Source organism: Pseudozyma flocculosa (assembly GCF_000417875.1).
Source record: "Pseudozyma flocculosa PF-1 unplaced genomic scaffold scaffold00015, whole genome shotgun sequence".
Lineage (NCBI taxonomy): Eukaryota > Fungi > Basidiomycota > Ustilaginomycetes > Ustilaginales > Ustilaginaceae > Pseudozyma > Pseudozyma flocculosa.
Window position 1 is genome coordinate 133,840 of NW_006920883.1, and position 20,145 is coordinate 153,984.

Genomic DNA, 20,145 nt, shown 5'->3' on the forward strand with positions numbered 1-20,145 from the left:
TTGGCGGTCGTCGCGCCGCCGCCGCCAGCCGTGGTGCCTCCTGTGTTGCCACCGCCGCCCGTGCCCGTGTTGCCACCGCCGGCAGTGCTGCCAGTGTCGCCAGTGCCGGCCGCTCCGCCTGTGTTGGTTCCGACGCCAGGTCTGCCGCCAGCATCGGAGTCGTGAGCAGGATTGCGGTGCGAGCCAATGCCGTTGTCGGTGGGAGCAGTACCCGTACCGGTGGCAGCGTTGCCGTTTGCAGGGGCGGCAGGGGCGGCAGGGGCGGAAGGATCCGCAGGCGGTGTGGTGTTCGAGGTCGCGGGCGTGTTGGCAGTGGACGGGTCCGACGATTGGGCGGCATCGACACGGGGATTGTCGGGCGTAGTGTTGGATTGCGAGGCATCCATGTTGGCGTTGGCGGAATGTTTCGAGGAGTGGCGGGGAGGCGAGGTGGACGAGGCAGCACCGTCGGTGGCGGGAGGAGCAGGAGAGACGGCGGCGTCGGGCGCAGCAGCACCGGCGGCAGCAGGAGCAGGGGTGAGAGGAGATGCGGGACCGGCGGCAGGGTCAGGGGCAGCAGGCGAAGCAGGAGGAGGGGAAGAGAGGGGAGAAGACATGGTCGATGTCAGTCCCCGAGCTGATCGATGCGAGAGAGGAGGTCAAGCCCCGAGCGAGGGTGAAGACTTGGCACCGAGCAGCTAGAGTCTGTGTAGCGCCAGGGCCTCTAAGGCAACTAACTGGCGACATGGCCGCAAAGCTGCAGCCCAAAGCCAAGCTTCTTAAGCTCCACGCCCCGTCTGCTGGTCAGAGTCGATCATGGGGGACGCAGAAGGCTAGGCTGGGCTAGAGTGCCTGCCGCCGCCGACGCCGGCCGACTCTCTGCGCCTTGCGCACGGCGAGACAAAGTCACGATGCAGGGCCGGCGAGGGACGGCGAGCGTTCTGAGCACTGACAGAGCGTCGACCACACTCTCTACCTGACAGCCCTCGACCAGAGCTGGACGACTCTTATCCGCCGTTGACCCGCCCAGCGAGGTACGGTGGGGCGGAAGCGGGGATTCGGCTTCTCGTGCCACTCACAGCAGCTGTCGGTTGACGAGCCTCTCGGGCCAGAGGAGCTCCTCGGCGAGGCTCCTGCGCTCAAACATGCGGAAGGGTCGGTTCATCTCCGGAGCGGTAGGCAACGTAACGCTTGCGTCTTGTCTTGTGCGGGGCTCTCCTATCCTAGATTCTGGTTTCCGGCGAGATGAAACTTCGTCGGCTGTCGTCCGATGCCCGGTCAACAACGGCGAAAACAGATACCGCGTGCTGGCCAGGGGGGGGGGGGGGGGAAGGTGTCGTCTGGGCGACGGGCGCAGGCTAGGGCGCTCGGAGCGTCTAGGGTGCGGCGGTCCAGGAGGAAAGCTTGGGCCAGCTCCGGTCCGTGGTGGGTTGCAGTGCGGTGGGCCAGCTGCACTAGAGAAGGGACAAGCAGGACGGTGTTCCGGTCGATTGTGTCTAGGTTGGTGGGTGGGTAAGGGTGGCGGGTGGTGGTTGGGTGGCAGAAGTGGGTGGGTGCAGATGTACCAACGCCAGAGGTGATTATTGAACAGACAAAGCCAGCGAGGGCGGGCGTGACGGGCGCGGCGGGCTGATTCGTTGCAGGGCGGGGGGAGTTCCGAGGCGGTGGTGATGCAACGCGGCCGGTCCGATCCGACAGCAGGCAGGCAGATGGTCGTAACGGTTGACGATGGCGATGGTGATGGTGATGGTGGTCGATAAGCAGCGAGCAGGTGACGAAAGCGAAGGCAGGGGGGTCAGGGCAGGCGTTCATCTACGTAGGCTGGGTGGCCGCGCCGCCTGCTTCGTTCTTCTCGAAACGAGACACACACCGAAACAGCACGGCCGGCCCTGGCACGACGGCGGCGACGAGGGGCTCGCTGCGTCGAGAAAGGGGGTGGCCGACTCTAGCTTGGCCCGGGCCAGCCCCAGGCCAGCCCCAGGCCAGCCCAGGCCAAGAGAGTGGGCTCGCTCGGCGGTGCCTCACCGATGCCCGCAGACAAACTTTGGCAGGCCCGCCCCCTCCACCTTGCTTGCCGCTGGCCTGCCCGCCCGTTACGTGTGCGTGTGGCAAACCACGCCTGTCCGTCCTCCTCCTCCTCCTCCCTTTGTTGGCAAAGTTTTAGCAGCCTTGCTTTCCCACTCTGCCCCTTCTTCCCCTTGTCGGCCTCATCCATCGACGCCTTGCTTGCCTACGGAATGACGAGGAGACGGCAGCAGCGTAACCACCAAGAGCGAGCTGATCGATTACCGTATTGTCGGAGAGCGAGCAAAGAGCAGCAGGTCGCGGTCAAGTCGGGTTGCGCTTGCGCTGCACCTAGACGGCCAGGAGGCCCCTGTTTCTTGACGCTGGTCGGCCAACTCCCGCCGCGCCGGCCCCCTTTCTCGCTTTGCTTGGCCTTTGAAGCTCAGATTCTTGGTTTCCAAGAGGGGCCCCCTGCCTGCCTGCCGGATGTTGTGACGACGCAGGAGACCAACACAGCCACCCCTAGCCTAGCCTGGCCTGCCTCGGCACAAGTCAGCACAAAGCAGGGCACGCCAGCGTGCGTCTGTACGGCTGCGCACGCAGCCTGCCAGACCGGCCAGCCGAACCTGTCACGCCACACCACCACCACCATCTCCTCGTTCACCTCCACGTCGACGCAAGCAGTCGCCCGCCCACGTACGGTATCGCTTCTTCCTGGGCCCGATCTCGTCGCCACCTGGGAGATATCCAAAGAGCGAGCGTCCTTGGCCGTCTCGTCCGCTGTCAAGCTTCGTCGTCGAAGAGCGAAGAGGACAGCGAGATTCCAGCAAGATGGACAGTCCGAGACCCTCGAGCCTCGCCGCCTGCCGGTCGCTCCGAGCGAAGCCAGGGTGGTCCGGGCCAGCCGAGAAGACGCCGGGAGCCCGACCACGAGCCTGGCATGGCCTGGACCGCTTGCTTGCTGGCTGAGCGCGATATTCGGATCCACGTGGCTTGAGTGAGAGACCACATGCCCATAATGTCCCGCACCGCCTTCCTGACGGCTCAGCTGCTTGTGTCGTGCGAGTGGACCATGCCTCCACATCCAACAGGCGACCTCGCTGCGTTTCAGGGCCCGCGCTCGCGGCTGCTTGGCATGCTCTTGCAAGCTTGCTTGCTTGCTTCCCGCTCGGCTACGAACGTCCCGACGCGGACCTCCTTGGTCGTCGACCTGGCAGATGCTCCGCACCACCTCCTCCGCCACGGTGACCGAGGCGGTTCCAGACATGGCGATCACGACCTCGATCAGTGCCACTGCTGTTGCTACCACGGCGACAACGACGGCGACAACGACGACGACAACAACGACGACGACGACATGCCCACCACGCCCCTTCTCGCAGATCCTGCGGCGCCCGGTCGACGCGGGACGGCAACTTCTTCGATAGAGTCGAGCGTGGTCGTCTACAACCGCACCTCGCTCGCGGTACAGGTCTCTGCGTCTGCTGATGGTGACGAATCGCGGACGGCGACGACGGCCAGGCCGCGACAGAAGGTCAGCATCCCAGCCGTCCTCGACATTGCTGCTGCGGGCCGGGCAGCGTTGCGTCTCGTCCTTCAAGCCGGATCACAGCGCTTTGCTGCTTCGGTCTTTACGTCCAGTAGAGTGCGCACCGCGGCGGCGGCGGCGGCGGCGGCGGACGCCAAAGATGTTGGTCAAGGTGGCGCAGCGGGCGACTCGCCGTCCTGGTCCCTCCTCTCCTTGGGACCGGTCGATGTCGTCGAAAAGGGCGTGGCAAGGTCCCCGCCGTTTCTCGCCTATGCCTCTTCGCCGTCACCCTCCCAGCCCTTCTCGCTCCTGCTGCTCCCCTCGGCGGACCTTTGCAACTTCCTCGCCCGTCTCCCCTCGTCCCTGCTCCTCTCAGCACTCACGCTGCCGGGGACACACGAGTCGGCGGCGCGGTACGGCTGGCCGATTTCGACGTGCCAGTCGTCCGCCTACACGATCCGGGAGCAGCTGCAACGCGGCATCCGCTTCCTCGACATCCGACTCTCCCTCAAGGGGGGCCGGCTGCTGGCCTACCACGGCGTGTCGGACCAGAAGATCGACTTTGCCTCGATCCTCGACGACACCTACGCGTTCCTCGAGGCCAATGCGGGCGAGACGGTCGTGATGAGCGTCAAGCAGGAAAACGACTTGCCCGGGTTCAAGGAGACGGTGCTGCGCGACCACCTCGGACTCGAGGACGACAACGAAAGGAGGACGGGGGCAGATCGACGGTGGTACCTCGATGCGCGCATCCCGACGCTGGGCGAGGTGCGCGGCAAGGTGGTCCTCATCAGCCGCTTTGGCACGTCTCGAGAGCAGCCGGGCGGGATCCACCCGCCCATCTGGCCCAACTCGTCCCCGCTTTCGTTTCGGTACACGCTGCCATCGGGGCAGGTCGTCGAGACGCAGGACTGGTACGACATTGGCTCCCTCGCCCTCGTCCCAACCAAGATGCAACGCATCTGGGACCTTCTGCAGAGCAGCGGACGCAGCGACGACGTGTGGAGCCTCAACTTTACCAGCGCCAGCTCGTTCCCGCTCGCCCTGCCGCCATTTGTGGCGACGGGTTGGAGGGAAGGTGCGTCGACGGTCCGATGCGCTTCCGTCCAGGGCGTCAATGCCAGGTTGCTCGACGGACTCTGCCAAGCCTTTTGTGCCGAGCTCGACAGTGAAGGAGGACGAGGGGATGGTGGCATGGGCATGGGCATGGGCATGGGCATGGGCTGGAAGGCCACGTTTGCGCTCGACTACTTCCACCATCCACCTGGTCTCGTCGAGGCCCTCGTCGCCGCCAACTTTCGATGAGTGGCGCGCAGGCTGATTCTGCAGCTGGCGGTCGTCGACGATGTCGGATAGATATACCCGCTGAGTTCACGGGCGTGAAATCGGGCAGATGAGGAATGATACGTCCAAGCCAGGCAAGCATCGAAAGGCGAGAGAAAGGACGGTGGTAGATATACAGCGGGCGAGAGAGGCAGAGTGGTGGTGGTGATAGTGGTCATCGAGAAGCAACAGGCGACGAGGGCTGGTCTGGAAGAGAGAGTGAGCCAGTTGCACGTCGTCCAAGGACGGCGGCCGGGCGGCGTTCGTTAACTTTAGGTCGTTGGGAGCGAGACTGGTCGGAACAGGGGGGCGGAAAGATGGAATCGAGGCGGGGCTAGTGCTGCACAAACTCGCGGCTATCGTAGAGGAAGCCCGCCTCGTCGTCTGCAGAGGTACCTCCTTCTCCCCATGTGTCAGAGAGGAGGAGGCTGGACGATGAGGCTGCAGACGACGAAGAGGGGAGCGTCATGGTGAGCGAGACGGGCGACTCGTCCGCTGAACCGGACGGCGGCAAGGCGATGGACCCGCCGTCGAGCAGGCTGAGGTCAGCGTCACCGTGCACGTCTGACGACGCCGGAGCCTCGCGGCCGTCCCTGTCTATGAGCATCGATCCGGCCCTGTCCCCGCCGACAAGGCTGGTGGACAGGTCGAGGCCGTCGGGCATGGCGAGTTCCTCAAAGTCGACAAAGTCGAGCTCGAACCCGACGCGGCGCCTGATCAGCTGCTCTGCGTCGTCGGCCCGGAGGCCGCGCACCAGCACGATGTACAGGTCGCCGTCCTCGGTGATGCTGAGGTGGCGATGTGGATCGTGCTCGTAGAGGGCGCGCAGGATGGCCTGGATCTTGAGCCATCGCCGCTCCTCAAACTCGATGCCGAGCTGGGCGTCTTCGACAAAGCGGTCGTCGAAAAGCGCCCGGCCGGGCCGTGCGGGCTGCGGTGGTCGGCCGCCGAGCATCGTAGCGATCGGCTCGGCGCGACGGATCGTGAGCCGCGTGTGTGCCTCCCACGGCGGGATCTCGAAGTAGGATAGCATCTGTTCGCTATAGTCGGCCTCGTCGGTCATGACCGACGAGGCGTACGAAGCGGGGACGGAAGGCAGCTCGTCCTCGATCGACGGCAGGACCACGGCGGAAGCGGTGGCCTCGGTGCTGTGAGGGATGACGACCGCATCCGACTGAGCGGGCTGATCAGACTGCTTGCCCTTGCCCTTCTTCAGAGACTTGCACGGAGCGGCGGCGGCAGCAGCACCTCCGGAGGCGACCTGAGCAGCGAGGCGGCGTCCGAGGTCCATGGCCTGGGCCTCGCGCTGCTTGTGAGTGATGGCGGCCGCCGTCCTTCGCGGTCCACGGGCAGGGCTGGCCTTGGCCATCTTGCGCTTCTCGTCGAGCTCGTTGCCGGCCAGGCGGACGGCCAGCGGAGCGTTGACGATGAGGTTGTCAAAGACGCGGCCGCCGCTGGAAAAGTTGCGCGCAGTCTGCAGCCCTGCGCCGTACGTGGGCGAGCGCGGGACCAGGGGGGCACGCGGGCCGAAGCCAGTGCCGGGACGGACCGATCCGCGAGCAAAGGAGATGACGGGCTGGCGGGAGAGGTTGAGGCGGTGCGACACCGACTGTGCCGCTCCAGCGCCTGAGATCTGGCCGGCACGGACCTGAAGCCCGGTGAAGGCCTGGACGGCACCGCGGAAGATGGGCGAAACGTTTTTGGCGAGCTGCCGAGCGACGCCCGCATCGATGGCGAGACGAAGCGATCCGAGCCTGGGAAGCACGGCTCGCTGAAGCGACTGTCGAATCAGCGAGGTGTAGAGTGCGGTGTATCGAGCACCTCCTCGAGGGATGGAAGCGGATCGGAGGCTGGCGGCGAACCTCGCGAAGAAGGATCGCCAGCTGCCTAGACCGTTGCCACCGAGCTTCGCTGCCTGCGCGCGAGCACCATTGGAGGCCGACCTTGCGTAGACGCGTGCGGCAGCCTTGGAAAGGACGTGGTAGGATTGCGGAGAGGCGCAGGAGGTCGCGGTGCGCCGAGTGAGGCCGGCGGCGATGTTGGAGCGGTGAGATATGTGGCGGTGGGATGCGGCGCTTCCGGGGGGCCGGAGCTTGGACCGCAGCGCCGCCCTCGCCGGGTGGATCGGTGTGGCCGACAACATCGTCGTCGGCTGCGATCCGAGAACGGCGAAGGGGGTGATGGGCTGGACCGAATGAAACGGGTGGTTTACCTCGTGTGGTGGATGGTGGTGGAAGAGATGGTCAAAGGCCGGGCCATCCGACGCTGCCCTTTCCGACCCCCCCACTCCTCTGGATTTGCCACCGAGCGCACCGTACCCCAGACTAGCTTGGACCCTGCCGCCCGCCTTTGGGCTGCCTGCCGTCGGGCGCTGATGCACGCCTGCACCGCCTCGGCGCCCTCGTTCAAGCTCAAAAGATGTGGAGCAGGCTCCGAATGCTCTGCCGCACGAGAAAAGTGCTCTGCTGGCGGCGACAACGCCACGCCTCGGTTGTTGGGCGGGGGGTGGATTCATGGTTCTTTTCTCCCGCGCCGCCATTCGCTCGCTCGCCGCTCCCGTGGCCTCAACCGCTGTATGACGATCTCGCAGAGGCTGTTGTGCTGTCGAACGTGCTCTCCGATGGCGTTGGAGCTGAGCTGCTAGATTGACGATGGAAGGTCCGAGAGGAGTCTCGGCAGCGCGGACAGAGACCGACAAGGAGCCAGGCAGGCCAACGTCGGGAGTTGGACCGAGCGAGGTGGGGCCGTCCAGCAGGCTTGGCCTGCCGGTCCACGAGTCAACCAGGGACGGGCCCCGCTGTCAAAAGAGAAGAACACGCCGGCCGGCCGACAGCAGCAGTAGACGGCCCCCTCTCGCCGCCGCAGCTCCACCCACCATCACCATCACCAACACCAACGTCATCTTCAGCTTCACCTCCTCTTCATCGGACTCCGCCACCACCAACCTCCCAGCGCCTCTTTACACTCATCCGCAGCAACCTCGTCTGCCTGCGCTGTCCTGCCTGGAGTTGAGCGAGCGACCTTGACCGAGCTCTCGAGGTGAGACCTGGCTCCTACTCGAATTCATCCCCTGCCCCGCTGAAGTCTTCCGCTGACCCCCCGCCCCTCATCCGCTCGCTGTCCTCGCCCTGTTTCCTTCTACACCGACGTCAAGCCATCACACCCAGCTGCATTTCTCCGCTCTCGCCTCACATACCACCAGCACCATGTCCGACGTCCCCGCCACGGCACCATCCGGCTCGGCCGATCCGTCCACACAAACCGCACAGGCCTCGTCCCCGACCGGCGCCGGTACCGGTGCGGCTGGCGCGGCGGCCGCGACAAAGGCGATTATCAAGAACGTCGACATGGCCGAGGAGATGCAGCAGCAGGTGATTGACCTCGCCGCCGACGCCCTCACCAAGTTCAGCGTCGAAAAGGACATCGCCGCCCACGTCAAGCGCTCCATGGACCAGAAGTTCGGCCCGACCTGGCACGCCGTCGTCGGAAAGAACTATGGAAGCTACGTCACCCACGGTGAGTGCCCTCCCGGCCTGCGCATGGTTGCTGCAGATCTGCAGAAGGGCGCTCTGGCGCAGCAGCGGGCTCAGGGCTGACCTCTTGACCTTCCACTCTTCGCCGCCCTCCGGTTCGGACTCTGCCACCGCCATCGCCGCCCCTCAGAGACGAAACACTTCATCTACTTCTGTGAGTCGAGATGCTCCAATCCGTCCCAGGCCAGCCCGTGCTACAGCGATGCTGACACTGCGACGCTTTCCCCGTCCTCTTCCGCCCCGTTTTCTCAGACCTGGGCCAGATCGCGTTCCTGCTTTGGCGAGCATAGGCCTGTTCTGTTCCGTGACGTCGATGAACAACCTGGCATCCCTTCCACTCCTCAGCATGCAAAATCCACAGAAGCACACATTCACCCTGTTCGCTGGGGAACAGACCTGCGCATCTCGCCTGCACCGGCTCGCATTTCTCTATGGGGCCACGGAAACAATGGCTGCCGGGCAGCGACTCGTCTGCTCCGTCTACACGCCTATCCGCTCCTTTGCCCAGTCGATGGTCCTGCGCAGCGCGACGAGGAGCCCGAGCGAAGGCGTCTCGCCCGCACGTCGCCTGCCCGCTCCCTCATCAGCGCCCGCTCGTCCGTCCTGGTACGACACAGGCGAGTCCCGCTCGCCCGCGCTTCCGACGCTATTGCCCCACCATCCGCCGCCTCGCTGCCCGGACTCGGTCGGCCGCGCCTCGCCCCACGCAACGATGCGGCCCCACACATCTCTCGTTGCCTCCTTTTCCTTCTTGCCATCCGCGCCCGCCCCGTCGGCGCCGCGACCGGCGCCGCTCTGATCGCGAATCGCAGCGCTGAGCCTCCGGACCAGCTCTGGCCTGGCGCGCTCGTAGAGGTCGCCAATCTCGCGGTCGACCGACATGAGCCCCTTCCGCGCGTGGAAGGGAGCGAGGTGGTTGTGCCGCCGCACAATCTCGTTGAGGCGCTGGATCTCGTGGGCGTGGTAGGCCCGCTCGCGCTCCAGCCACTCTGGATCGCGGTACCGCGCCGCCAAGTCGAGCGTCCGCTGTTCCCCCTCGGTCCGCGCCGGCGGGATGAAGCTGTAGAGCGGCGGTGCCGTGTCCCTCTCCTTTCCAAACGGCGAGACCGCCGGTGCCGCAGCGCCGCTGCTACTGGCAGCGGGCGGTGGTGCCTGCGAGTGGTCCAGAGCCTCGAGGCCGCTCCTCATCGACCCGCTGCTGATGACCATCCTGACGGCGCGCCTGCACCACTGCTCGACGAGGCGGTAGCGGAACTTGCCCACCTCGTCTTCGAGTTCGGCGTTGAGTTCGACCCACGGCGGAGCGGCGCCCTGGCGCTTGACGATGCGGTTCATGAAAAATTCCTCGCTGTTGAGGAACGGGTTGCGCTCCTGGATGTCGCGCTCCATTGGCTTGCCGCGCAGCTTGTTGGTCTTGAACAGACCCGCGTCCTGGGCGGCGCGGATGCGTTCCTCGACCACCGAGGCCCAGCCGCGCGTTCCGCCTCCCATAGCGAGGAGCTGGTCGGCTTCCTTTGGCTGCGCTGCTGCTCCATCCTCCTGACCGTCGGCAGAGGCACCCGAAGACGACGACGACGAGGCGAAGACGGCCGCCCGATTGCCCAGTCGGTAGTCGAGCACGCCGTCGCGGGCGCGCGAGATCTTGTTGACCCTCTCAAGCTTCTTGACTCCCTCGCGGATCTGCCGCATGGCCTTGGGGTCGTCGAGCGGAAGCTGCGACACCTTGACGCCGGCCTCTTTGAGCTTCTGTCGAGCGGCGCTGCTCGGGCCGCCCACGCCGCCGCCTTGGACACCGGCCATGGACGACGAGGCGGACTGGAGGAACTGGCCGTAGTAGATGTTGGGCGTGCCCGTGCCGCCGAGGTGGCTCGGGCGGACGTAGACGGCGCGCCAGGGCTTGGCGTCGGGGGTCCTTGGGAGTCTACGATCGTCCTTCTCCCCGTCCGCCACTGTCTCGTCTAGCTGAAGCGATGTAGATGGTGCTGATGGCGTGACGGGCGCCACGCCGGGTGCGGTGGGTGTCTGGACGCCCTTGAGCTTGCGATCGACGAGGTCCTCTCCTTCGGTCGGGGCGATGCGGAGGGGCTTGTACTTGTCCATGACCATGCGCAGCACTCTATCCTGCAGCCTCTCCTCGCCGTCCCACGGTACATCTGTCGGGTCGGGGTGGAACATCGGATGCGACGAGGCGCTCGATTTGTTGGCGGCGGGATCGCCCTCTTCCAGGAGGGCATCTTGGAACAGCTTTGAAGAGCCCATTGCTGCGGGTGCGGCAGGGGAGTCGGAAGTAGAGGAGGCGGTAGCATGAGGTGAGCCGCTGACACCATCTTCGGTCCTGTTCGATGGTGTTTCATTTGCGCTGGCAGCGGTGTCGGATTTGAGGAGGGGACGAGAGGTTGAGAGGTGTCGTATCGTCACCGCCGCCACAGCGGGCGCAGCGCCGGCAGCGACAAGAGGGCCCGACCGAGCAGCGAGGGTCCGAAGCGATCTTGAGGACATGATCGTGGCAGCTCTAGTACAGCGCAGCCGATGACGGTGACGGTGAAGGGAAGGGGATGGTGTGGTGTGGGAGGGGTCGCAGGCACCGGTCGGTGGCGAAAGCGAGAAGAGGTGGTCGAGAAGCAACGAACGAGCGAAGGTCGGGCGGTGGCGGCGCACGGTCAGGGCCAGCTGGACCCTTGAGGCCCGGCGGCATTTCGGCTTCCACCTTTCCTTCCGGTCTGGTCGTGGCTAAGCAGCGTTCAAGTCGCCGAAAAAAACCAATCGAAAAGGGCATCGGGCTGCGAAGTGCGAGCATTTCCAGCTCGCCCGGCCGCACTCACACACACGTCCGTAGAAGCCGCCACGGTACCAGCGACCGCGGATCACCCCGTCGAGGGCATAGGGGCATCAGCAGCAAGCATACGTGATCCTGTTCCATGTCATTCGGGTCGCCTCCATTGCGCTGGGTCAGCTCAGGTGGCAGCATGCGACACCTGAATGTGCGGGATCCCGGACTCTCTCGCCGTGCCGCCCAGTCCTGCAGAGGCGAGGCTGCCATCGCCGTGCTTGTCGTCGAGATCCAGGTCGAGCGCAAGCGACTCGGCGGCGAGCTGCGAGGCCGTGGGCGTCTGCCGCACGCTGAAGCGCTGCCGAAGCCTCGACGAGCGCGGCAGGTTCTGCGCGTGCGCGATCCCCTCGGTCTCGACGGGCGACTGCACCTCTTCGCCCGCCTCTTCGGTCGCCCTGGCGCCGCTCCGTTGGCCGATCTGGTAAAAGCCCGGCGATGACGAGCCGTGTGGTTGCCGCCGCACACCGGCCGCATCGATCTCGTCGTTCCCGTCCTCGTCCGATTCGTCGCTGGCCCGGCTTGCTGATCCTCTGCGCAAGAGTTGGCGTCGCTCTCCTCTGGGCAGGTTGAGCCCGATCGCAGAGCTGTTGCCGTTCGACGAGCCCGCTCTGCGTCCCGACACCGCAGCTGAGCGGCTACTGCCTCTCTTCCTCTCTCGCTCCCTTTCCCGCTCGAGGTCGGCGGCGTGCAGAATGGGCCGGACCACCGTCTTCCAATTGCCCTCCCACGTCGACGTCCTGCTCCTCTGCACCCTTGGCCAGCCTGCGAAGCCATCAGGGCCGAGGCCGGGGCTATGAAGCAGCGTGAACGAAGAGTTCGGGCTTGGTGGAACCGCATTGTGCTGGAGCCATGCGCTGGAGCCGCCGCTGCTGACCCTGGGACTGGCGTTGGCCGAGTTGCTCCTCGTCGTCGTCGGTGGCTCGAAAGGATTCTGCATTCCCTCGCCCATCAACAGCCAGTTGGACGACGGGTGGAGCGCCAGCAGGCTCTCGAGCTGCCTCGCGAGGCCCTCGGCGTCGCGGAAGACGAGGCCATTGTGGCCGTCGTGGATCAGCTCGTCGAGGCAGTTGAAGTCGAGGGCGCAGACGGGAAGGCCGCATCCGAGCATGTCGACCACCTTCATCGGCAGGTCAATCCCGGACGAGCTCGAGTGCAGGCTGATGCCCACGTCGGCCGAGCCGAGCAGCTTGGGGTAGTCTTCCGACTCGAGCCACGCGGTGCGGATGCGCACCCATTCCCACTGCTCCTCGGTCTCGAGGCGCCGGATCTCGGCCTCGTAGCTCGCCTTGAGCTCGCCCTTGCCCGTCACCACGATGACCATCTTGGGCAGCGAAGCGGCGGGCTCGTTGGGCAGCGTGGCCGACCTGAGTGTGCCGAAGCTCGGCCTGCGCCGCTCCTTGCTTGTCCGCGTCGCATCGACGTCGAGCGAGAGGTCCTGGGAGTGCTGCTCGGAGGCAGGCGACGAGAGCGAGCTGAACGAGTCGACCAGCGGCGTGCGAGAGTGCTCCCGCGTCGGACTGCTGTAGATCTGGTCGCCGACGAGGGTCGAGTAGCGACGCTGTGGCGTTCGGCTGCTGTTGGAATCGGCGATGGCAGCGACTTGCCTCGCCCTGCGCTCGTAGATGCGAGCGGCGTGCAAGAGGAGCGTGAAATCCTCGTCGGCCGTCCAGCTGGTGCTGCTGACGACGAGGGCAGGCCGATCCTCGCGCAGGTACGCTTGCGGCCGCCCATCGCTGCTGCCACGGTCCAAGGTTCCTGGTGCGGGCGAGTCTGGCCTCAGCGCATCCGAAGAGCCGTACGACCGGTACTCGTACGAAGCCCTTTCCTTTTCCGTGAGCAGGCGGGTAAAGGGCGTCGACTCCGGCAGCGAGTAGCTCGGATAGAATCCTTCGAGCGAGGGCCGGATCTGCGGGGCGAGGCGGGACATGAGCTCGTGGACCTCCTGGGTCGAAGTTCGCCGAAAGTGCGACGGAGGACGGTCGTGAAGGACGGCCTTGTTGCCCTTTAGCCCCCAGTGCCGGTCGAGATGCTTCATCATGGCATTCGTGACGAAGAGGTGGGCAAAGGCGTTGCGGCCGGTGATCCTTTCGAGCCATTCTGCAAGCCGTACGAGCGGGCTCTTTTCGCCCATTCGCAGGGCGAGGATGGTATATCCGAGGTTGTGCCAGTCGATGATGACCCTGCTGCCGAGGAGGGCGCATACGAGGCGGACGATGAAGAGGGTTGGCAGCGCCGGTGGCGTCTGTACGAGGACGATTTCCGGTGGCGGCTGCACGCTCGCTGCGAGTTCCCAGAACAGGGACACGCTCTGGAAGAGGACCTTGATGGGTGCTACGAGTGCGAATGCGAAGCGAGGCAGGCGGGTGATGAAGGCGGGCGGGGTGCGGAGGTGGTGGTGCTTGATCGACGGTCGGCGAAGCGGGGGCGGCGGTACGGTTCCCTTGTAGCCGACGACGGCGACCTTCCAGCCTTCATTTGCGAGGCTCTCTACGTGGAAGCACATGCGCGGGCTGCGTCCGATGTCGCCAAGAACCACGACGGCGGCCGACCTGCCCAGGCTCGCCTTGGACGTCGTCGAGGGGGCGCGGTAGAGGGCGACGTAGAGCACGAGGAACAGCAGTCCGATCAGCACGATCAGAGTGGCGCAAAACGCCAGCAGAACAAGAACCAGCATCGCAGCTTCGGCGTGACCCGACGTCGGGGCGGAAGCGCCGAAGAGCAAGGGGGTCTAGAAGGGCGGCCAGGCGGGCGACAAGGCCGGAGCAGGGCCCGAAGAGACGAAGGCGAGGGCGGACCAGCCGACCAGCGAAGACGGCAATGGCAAGCGAAGCGGTGCCTGGCCCGACGAAGAAGCGCGGAAGGTCGGGACGGGCCGAAGGCAGGTGTTGCAGCGTAGGCGAATAGGGCAGCAGTACTGAGGGTCGAGGTGGTGGTCAAGCAGCCAAGGACGTGGCGAGAGCAGACCAGAGGAGGCCCAAGCGAGGGGCCTCGCTGGGGCCCGTCCGCCTGGCTCGCAGCCTCCGCGTCCCGAGCTCTGCTTTCTTCTGGCGTCTGGCAAAGGGCCCAGGGCACTGACCACCATCGACCCTCGTTCTTCCTGCTTTCTGGAGCCTGTCACCACCACCACCACCACCATCACCGCCGCACACTACCGCTCGATTGAGGCAACACCCGCACGCGTCCTTTTGGAATATCCGACTACACACCTACAGAACCTGGCCGTCAGGATGCGAATGGTGAGCCAGTCTTCCGCGCCCGACAGTGCTACAGGGACCGCGTGTGAGACCGTGACTGACGCAGGCCTGCCGCGCTTGCCCCCTGCCTGCAACCCTCCCCTGGCCAAACAGCTCAATGAACAAGATCAGAACGACGTGGAGGTGTCGTGGGAGGATCAGCAGTCCATCAATGCCTTTTCTCGGCTCAACTCGACCTACTCTGACGTCGAGGAGGACCTGCGGGTGAAGCGCGAGGAAAAGGAGGCACTCGACGACCTCGCCATGGAGCTCGAGCTGGCAGACGAGGACGACGAGGTGCTCTACAAGATCGCGGACTCGTTCGTCTCTATACCCCACGCTGCTGCCATGGAGCGCCTCGAAAGGGACCAGGCAGAGGCCGATGAGCAGATCGACGCACTCAAGGCCAAGCTCGACGAGTACGACGAGGGGATGAAACAGCTCAAGGTCAAGCTGTATGCCAAGTTCGGAGAGAACATCAGTGCGTACTCGTCTTGTCGACTCCGGGTGTCTGATTGCATGGCATCAACCAAAGCGAATACTGACTCCACGCCTCATCCCTGCTCCCTTCGTCACAGACCTTGAGCGGGACTGAATCAGGGGCCGCCGCCACCAGGCCAGCACAACAGCCGCATGTACTTCTAGGGAAAGAGCGAGCACGATTGACCATCGCAATCGAGAGGCCTCAGCCAAGCGACGCATCTGAGCGACTCGGCGTATCTGCAGCGACGACACATGGACCAAGCGTTCATTCGACAGCGACCAGCGCCTTCCCGCGGACCGATCACCTCTCCCCGTCCCGCCACTCTTCCACGCTGAGCTTCTCCTCGCCCGCCTTCTTGCGGACGGTATATCGCGTGAGGTCGTACACGTCATACGCATCCCTGGCCAGTCTAGCCGCCTTGCCGTGCAGCTCGAGTCTGCTCGCCCGTATCGCATCGCGGCGATTGGTCCATATGCACGTGGCGAGGTTCTCGCCCGTCTTGGGATCGGGGGCACCGTACCAGTACATGAGCAGTCCTCCGCTCCGAACCGCCTCCTCGTGTGCCAACCGGTCGGCCTCGTAGAACGACGTCGATTCCGAGCCGGCTCGACGGACGGAGCGGAACACGACGCCGTACCACTCCCCCGAGATGGAGAGTGGCAGGGCGGGGAGCAGTTGCCAGTTGAAGACGCGTCGGATCGTCGTGATCGCTGCGTCTGAGGCGGTAAAGGCGGGGCAGTGCGAGATGTCCAGTCCATCAAACGAGGGCGAGATCGGGTGAGGTGGCAACAGAGAGGCGTCGGTGGCGCTCCGCCGCTTTTTGGTGACCGCTTCGTCGATGTACCCCGAGGCGTAGTCGGCGGTGAGAGGTCGAAAGTGGTGCAACGACTGCCACAGCGCCAGGCTGGCTTCGTCGATTTGGGGCAGGTGAGAGCGAGTGTAGGGGACGGTCCGGCCTTGGAGGTAGTCAAGCGCCGAGTCTGTGCCCGAGAAGTCCTCTGTCTCCTCCTCGACCTGCTCGATATCATCGCGGGCCGCCAAGTCGCGCGGCAACCTTGAAAGGATGGGCAGCAAAGCACCGAAGCTGCCGTTCCTCGGCACTTCGTCAAAGATGCATTCTTCGCTCCGTGTGGCGCTGGACTTGGACGGCACGGTCCGCTTCGTTGCTGCGAGGCCCGTGGGCGAGTTCGGCGGAAGTGCGAGCGCGTGCGGGTCAATGGCAAAGTGTGACTTGCCCAGGCTTCCTCGTAAGCGATGGTGGACTTTGCGATCTGCTTCGGGATGCTGCCTGGACGAGCTGGGGAGCGCGTGCTGGCTCATCGTTTCGTTGCAGGTCGGAGGGATCTGTGACTGCCGAAGTCAGGGAAGCTCAAGGAGGCTGCGAGGGAGTCAAGGTCGCTTGCTGTCGATGTCGATGATTGTTCTGGGGGCAGAGAAGAAGGCTCAAGGTCAAGGGAGATTTTCGACCAGGTCCCACCTCGCCTTTTAAACATCTGCTCGCGAGTCACGGTGGGTTCAAGATATGTGAGAGGAGCAGATGGCGCCTCAAAGACAATGTCGACGCCCTCGGCATTGCTTGTGACATGCTCACGACTGACCCTGACCGACTGTATCACGAGCGCGCGTCGACTCGACGAACGCAGTCCTTGGCCGGCTGTGCGTGTCGACTGGTGGACGATGACAGCGCAAAGGCGTGCCTCCCGCCAATGCTCCTCGAAGGGCGCGTTTGAGAAGATGAGGCGGATGTTGCGTTAAGATAAAGTCGACGGAAGGCTCTCAGCGGGCTTGGTATGCCACCACGAGCCCGGCGAGGTGTCGCCATCAGGACAATCCTTTGCTCGCTCCGCGCGTATGGCAGGCGTGGTTTGACGTGCTCTTGCGTGCTCAGCCCACCCACCGCCTTCGTTGTCTCAGCCCCGAGAACAACAGGCCGACGTTCGGCAGGACCGACATCGTGAGCAGCCGACACGGCTTCCGGACCGTCCGAAGAGATCGGGTCGCATCCGAGTCGACCCTCGATACGGGCGGCCGAGAAGGGGGCCGACGCTGTGATGCTGATGTCCAGGCTGTCGAGGAGATAGAGGGGGGCGGAAGCTGATCCGAAGCAGCCCTGAAAGCCCACGTGGGGCCGCGCTTCCCGCTGCGGCCTGCCCGCCGGTTCAAATCAACCCCGCCTGCTTCGGATGGCCCGTTCGCACCTGCCCGCCCCTTTGCCAAGGGTCCAGGGGGTGCGCCGGTGCGAGACTGTCATGGAGGTGTGCCACCGCCAACCACCATCGCGACTCAACCCAGCCACTGCTGCCCTCGCACTCTCACTCCACCACCGCATCGAAAGCCTATCGCCGCTTGGAATCATGACGTTCGCCACCGTCGTAGGGCTGGGTCTCGGCATGTCGGGCATCTCTGTCGGTGAGCGCCCCTACCTGTCCCCTTCCCTCGACCAAGTCTCACGCGGACGACTGACGCCATCTCGCTGCTCTGCCCTTTTCTGACGCAGGTCTGATGCTGAGCTACCCCCTGATCTACAACCAGACCTTCCTTCGCAGCGACACAGTCTCTGCGCTCAGCAAGCATCACCGCCTCGACGTGTGGTCGCGCGGCTACGAGGGCGGCAAGGCCGCAAACGCCCCCGCCACCGCCCTCACCGCCCTCGCCTTCTTCTCCACCTGGGCCTACCGTGGCAGGTACGTCGTCGCCAACCGCAAGATCAACCTGTACGTCGTCGCCGGCGTCTTTAGCGCGCTCGTCGTGCCGTTCACCGTGAGTCGGAACTCAGGGATGCGTTCGCCGAGCAGACGATCATGTCGCGCCGGGATCTGACGTTGCATCGTGCGACGTGGTGTCTTTGATGCTTCACTTAGGTTCTGGCCATCAAGCCGGTCAATGATCGTCTTTACGCCCACCTGGCCAATGCCAAATCCACCGCGAGCGCCGCCGACGACGACGAGGTCGAGGCCCTCTTTGCCAAGTGGACCAGGCTGCACAACGTCAGGGTCGCCCTCTCCCTCGTCAGCATGGCCGTCGGCTTCTATGCCACCTTTGGCTTCTAGCACCGTCGCAGTCGTGTATCGAATCTCGGCTCGGGGGCAAAGTGACACGGAATGGTAATGGATTCGCGGGCTCAGGACATGTCTCCCGTGCATAAGGTATGGCTCGAGCGGCCAGTCAAGCGTCTCCTGCGATCCAGGATAACAGTAAAGAGAGGGAAAGTGACGTCGCGATCCGAAGAAGTCCGAGCTGGGAAGAGGTCCTTCAACCGTCAAGACAGGGAACCAGACACGCGAAGTGGACACAGCTGTCGCTGCCATTGGGCGTGCCTCCGCCGCCCATCCGCCCACCGCTCAAGCGCGGAAGCTCCTCTTGTTGCTGCCGCCGCCGCAGCTCTTGAGCTGGGCCAGGCCGGAGCCGCAGGCGTTGAGGATCTTGATTTCGGGCTTGCGGTTGCCCTCCTTGCCGAGGACGACGTCCTCAAACACCATGTTCTTCATGGGCGCGGCGGGCGATCCGTTGAGGAAAATCGTGGGGCGGGTGGTGGCGTCGCCGGTGCCTCTCCAGTGCCTAAAGGTAAAGTCCTGGATGATGAGCTTGCTCGGACCGACGCCCGACTCGGGCGTGTCCATGGATCCGCCGCCCCAGAACGGGTCGATGGCGATGGGCTTGGCGACGTTCTTGAGCGTGACGTTTTCCATGGTAAAGTTGCGGATGACGCCCGTGGCGCTCGGGTAGCTCTTGGTGTACTGGCCCGCCGTGGCGTCGATGAGGTGGATGTCGGAGGCGTAGATGTTGGAGATGTCGAAGACGCCGTTCTTGCCCGCGGTGCCGATGCCGATGCCGTAGCCGTGGCGGATGGTGACGTTGCGCACCTCGACGTTGTGGGCGGGCGACTTCATGACGACCGAGTCGTCGCCGTTGGTGATGTCCAGGTTCCAGATCTTGCAGTTGGTGCACGACACGTCGACGGCGTCGGTGCTGCCCTTGTACGGAGGGGGCGAAGAGAAGACCATGTCGTGCACCTTCATGCCCGTGCACTGCGACAGGCCCAGGAAGAACATGGGCGAGTCGTCGAGGTGGACGCCCGTCGCCTCGCTGTCCGCGCACTTGAAGAAGTTGATGAGGCGCGGCCGGTTGTTGTTGAGGCCGTTTGCGCGCCAGTTGACGCCGCCGCCGATAAACTTGCCCCTGCCCTTCAGGAGCATGCGCTGCGAGTAGCCAAAAGTGACCATGGCGCCGCCGCCGATGCTCTCGTCGTGGGGCAGCGTCACCTGGCCGTCCCACTGGAAGGTGTAGTCGGTGCCCTTGTCGAGGCGCACGTGGCTGCTGAGCACCCAGTTGCCCTGCGGGATCAGCAGCACCTTGTTGGCGCTGCCGCCGGCCATGACGCACTGCTGGAACGCCTTGGTGATGGCGGGGCCGATGTCGGCGCTGCCCTTGGCACCGTAGTCGACGATGTTGCACACCTTGCCGCCGACGGCGGCCTTGACCGCGGGGGCAGCGTTGGCCGCCGGTGCGGCCTTGACGGCCTGGGCAGCCGGAGCGGCTGAAGCAGCCTTGACGTTGTTGCTGGCCAGCGAGCCGGCGGCGGGGCGGGCGCCAGCGCCGGAAGCGGCCGTGTCCCTGCAGTGCACCGTCTTGACGTGGCTGTCGGCGAGGGCCGGGAGGATGGTGCAGAGGAGCACGACCACCGCGCTGAATTGGAACGAGAGCTTCATCCTGGAAGACCGGTGGAGGGAGGGGAGGGTGGAAGGTGAGTGAGGAGATAGGTGATGGGGACGAGATCAAGACGATGGCCTCAGCGGTCACTTTATACCCTCTGGACGGTCGAGGGGCTGGATGGAGATAGGGGGCGAGCAGAGCGGTCGATCCTCGATCGACGTCGGGCATGGCCAGCCGCTGCAATGCTTGTCCAGCACCGTCAGCAGCAGCAGCAGCAGCAGCAGCAGCAGCAGCAGCAGCAGCAGCAGCAGCAGCAGCAGCGGCGGCGGAGACGAACGTGGCAACAGTGCAGGCAAGAACGATGGGGCCCAGGCAGACGGTCGAGTTACCCGGCCGTTCCGTTGACTCGTCTAGCCATCGCGAAGGGGAACGGGCCGAGGGCCAGGAGGGAAGGAGGGGGAAGGAGAACGTAACTGCTTGCTGTGCAGGTGTAAGGCTGAGCGATTTGGTCGTCATGGTAGCGGGGGAGGTGTTGGTTGCCTGCGCCGTCCGTTCGCTCTTGCTGCCGCCTCCCCCCG

The 20,145-nt window shown here is 64.9% G+C and overlaps 10 protein-coding genes across 10 annotated transcripts in view; 4 read left to right on the forward strand and 6 right to left on the reverse strand.

Moving 5' to 3' along the window:
* Positions 1–386, reverse strand: part of PFL1_04541 (uncharacterized protein) — a gene marked incomplete at both ends in the record, with an annotated part of 1,920 nt that extends 1,534 nt beyond the window's left edge. The window contains one exon of the mRNA XM_007882067.1: positions 218–386. Within this exon, the coding sequence (XP_007880258.1) occupies positions 218–386 (169 nt within the window). The remainder of the gene's footprint in view (positions 1–217) is intronic.
* A 2,606-nt stretch (positions 387–2,992) lies between these two features.
* PFL1_04542 (uncharacterized protein) lies at positions 2,993–4,816 on the forward strand (the record flags this gene model as incomplete). Its single annotated transcript, XM_007882068.1, has 1 exon — positions 2,993–4,816. The coding sequence occupies one exon, from the start codon at positions 2,993–2,995 to the stop codon at positions 4,814–4,816; it is 1,824 nt and encodes a 607-aa protein (XP_007880259.1).
* A 352-nt stretch (positions 4,817–5,168) lies between these two features.
* PFL1_04543 (uncharacterized protein) lies at positions 5,169–6,977 on the reverse strand (the record flags this gene model as incomplete). The annotated part of the gene is made up of 1 exon (XM_007882069.1): positions 5,169–6,977. The coding sequence occupies one exon, from the start codon at positions 6,975–6,977 to the stop codon at positions 5,169–5,171; it is 1,809 nt and encodes a 602-aa protein (XP_007880260.1).
* A 1,063-nt stretch (positions 6,978–8,040) lies between these two features.
* PFL1_04544 (uncharacterized protein) lies at positions 8,041–8,657 on the forward strand (the record flags this gene model as incomplete). The annotated part of the gene is made up of 3 exons (XM_007882070.1): positions 8,041–8,350; positions 8,498–8,521; positions 8,620–8,657. The coding sequence occupies 3 exons, from the start codon at positions 8,041–8,043 to the stop codon at positions 8,655–8,657; spliced, it is 372 nt and encodes a 123-aa protein (XP_007880261.1).
* Positions 8,658–8,847: 190 nt separating this feature from the next.
* PFL1_04545 (uncharacterized protein) lies at positions 8,848–10,626 on the reverse strand (the record flags this gene model as incomplete). Its single annotated transcript, XM_007882071.1, has 1 exon — positions 8,848–10,626. One exon carries the CDS (start codon positions 10,624–10,626, stop codon positions 8,848–8,850), a length of 1,779 nt encoding a protein of 592 aa, XP_007880262.1.
* A 695-nt stretch (positions 10,627–11,321) lies between these two features.
* Positions 11,322–13,871, reverse strand: PFL1_04546 (uncharacterized protein; the record flags this gene model as incomplete). The annotated part of the gene is made up of 1 exon (XM_007882072.1): positions 11,322–13,871. One exon carries the CDS (start codon positions 13,869–13,871, stop codon positions 11,322–11,324), a length of 2,550 nt encoding a protein of 849 aa, XP_007880263.1.
* Positions 13,872–14,424: 553 nt separating this feature from the next.
* PFL1_04547 (uncharacterized protein) lies at positions 14,425–15,025 on the forward strand (the record flags this gene model as incomplete). Its single annotated transcript, XM_007882073.1, has 3 exons — positions 14,425–14,433; positions 14,545–14,911; positions 15,009–15,025. 3 exons carry the CDS (start codon positions 14,425–14,427, stop codon positions 15,023–15,025), a joined length of 393 nt encoding a protein of 130 aa, XP_007880264.1.
* A 189-nt stretch (positions 15,026–15,214) lies between these two features.
* Positions 15,215–16,234, reverse strand: PFL1_04548 (uncharacterized protein; the record flags this gene model as incomplete). Its single annotated transcript, XM_007882074.1, has 1 exon — positions 15,215–16,234. One exon carries the CDS (start codon positions 16,232–16,234, stop codon positions 15,215–15,217), a length of 1,020 nt encoding a protein of 339 aa, XP_007880265.1.
* Positions 16,235–17,268: 1,034 nt separating this feature from the next.
* PFL1_04549 (uncharacterized protein) lies at positions 17,269–17,964 on the forward strand (the record flags this gene model as incomplete). Its single annotated transcript, XM_007882075.1, has 3 exons — positions 17,269–17,323; positions 17,412–17,674; positions 17,776–17,964. 3 exons carry the CDS (start codon positions 17,269–17,271, stop codon positions 17,962–17,964), a joined length of 507 nt encoding a protein of 168 aa, XP_007880266.1.
* Positions 17,965–18,255: 291 nt separating this feature from the next.
* PFL1_04550 (uncharacterized protein) lies at positions 18,256–19,623 on the reverse strand (the record flags this gene model as incomplete). Its single annotated transcript, XM_007882076.1, has 1 exon — positions 18,256–19,623. The coding sequence occupies one exon, from the start codon at positions 19,621–19,623 to the stop codon at positions 18,256–18,258; it is 1,368 nt and encodes a 455-aa protein (XP_007880267.1).
* Between the last annotated feature and the right edge of the window lie 522 nt (positions 19,624–20,145).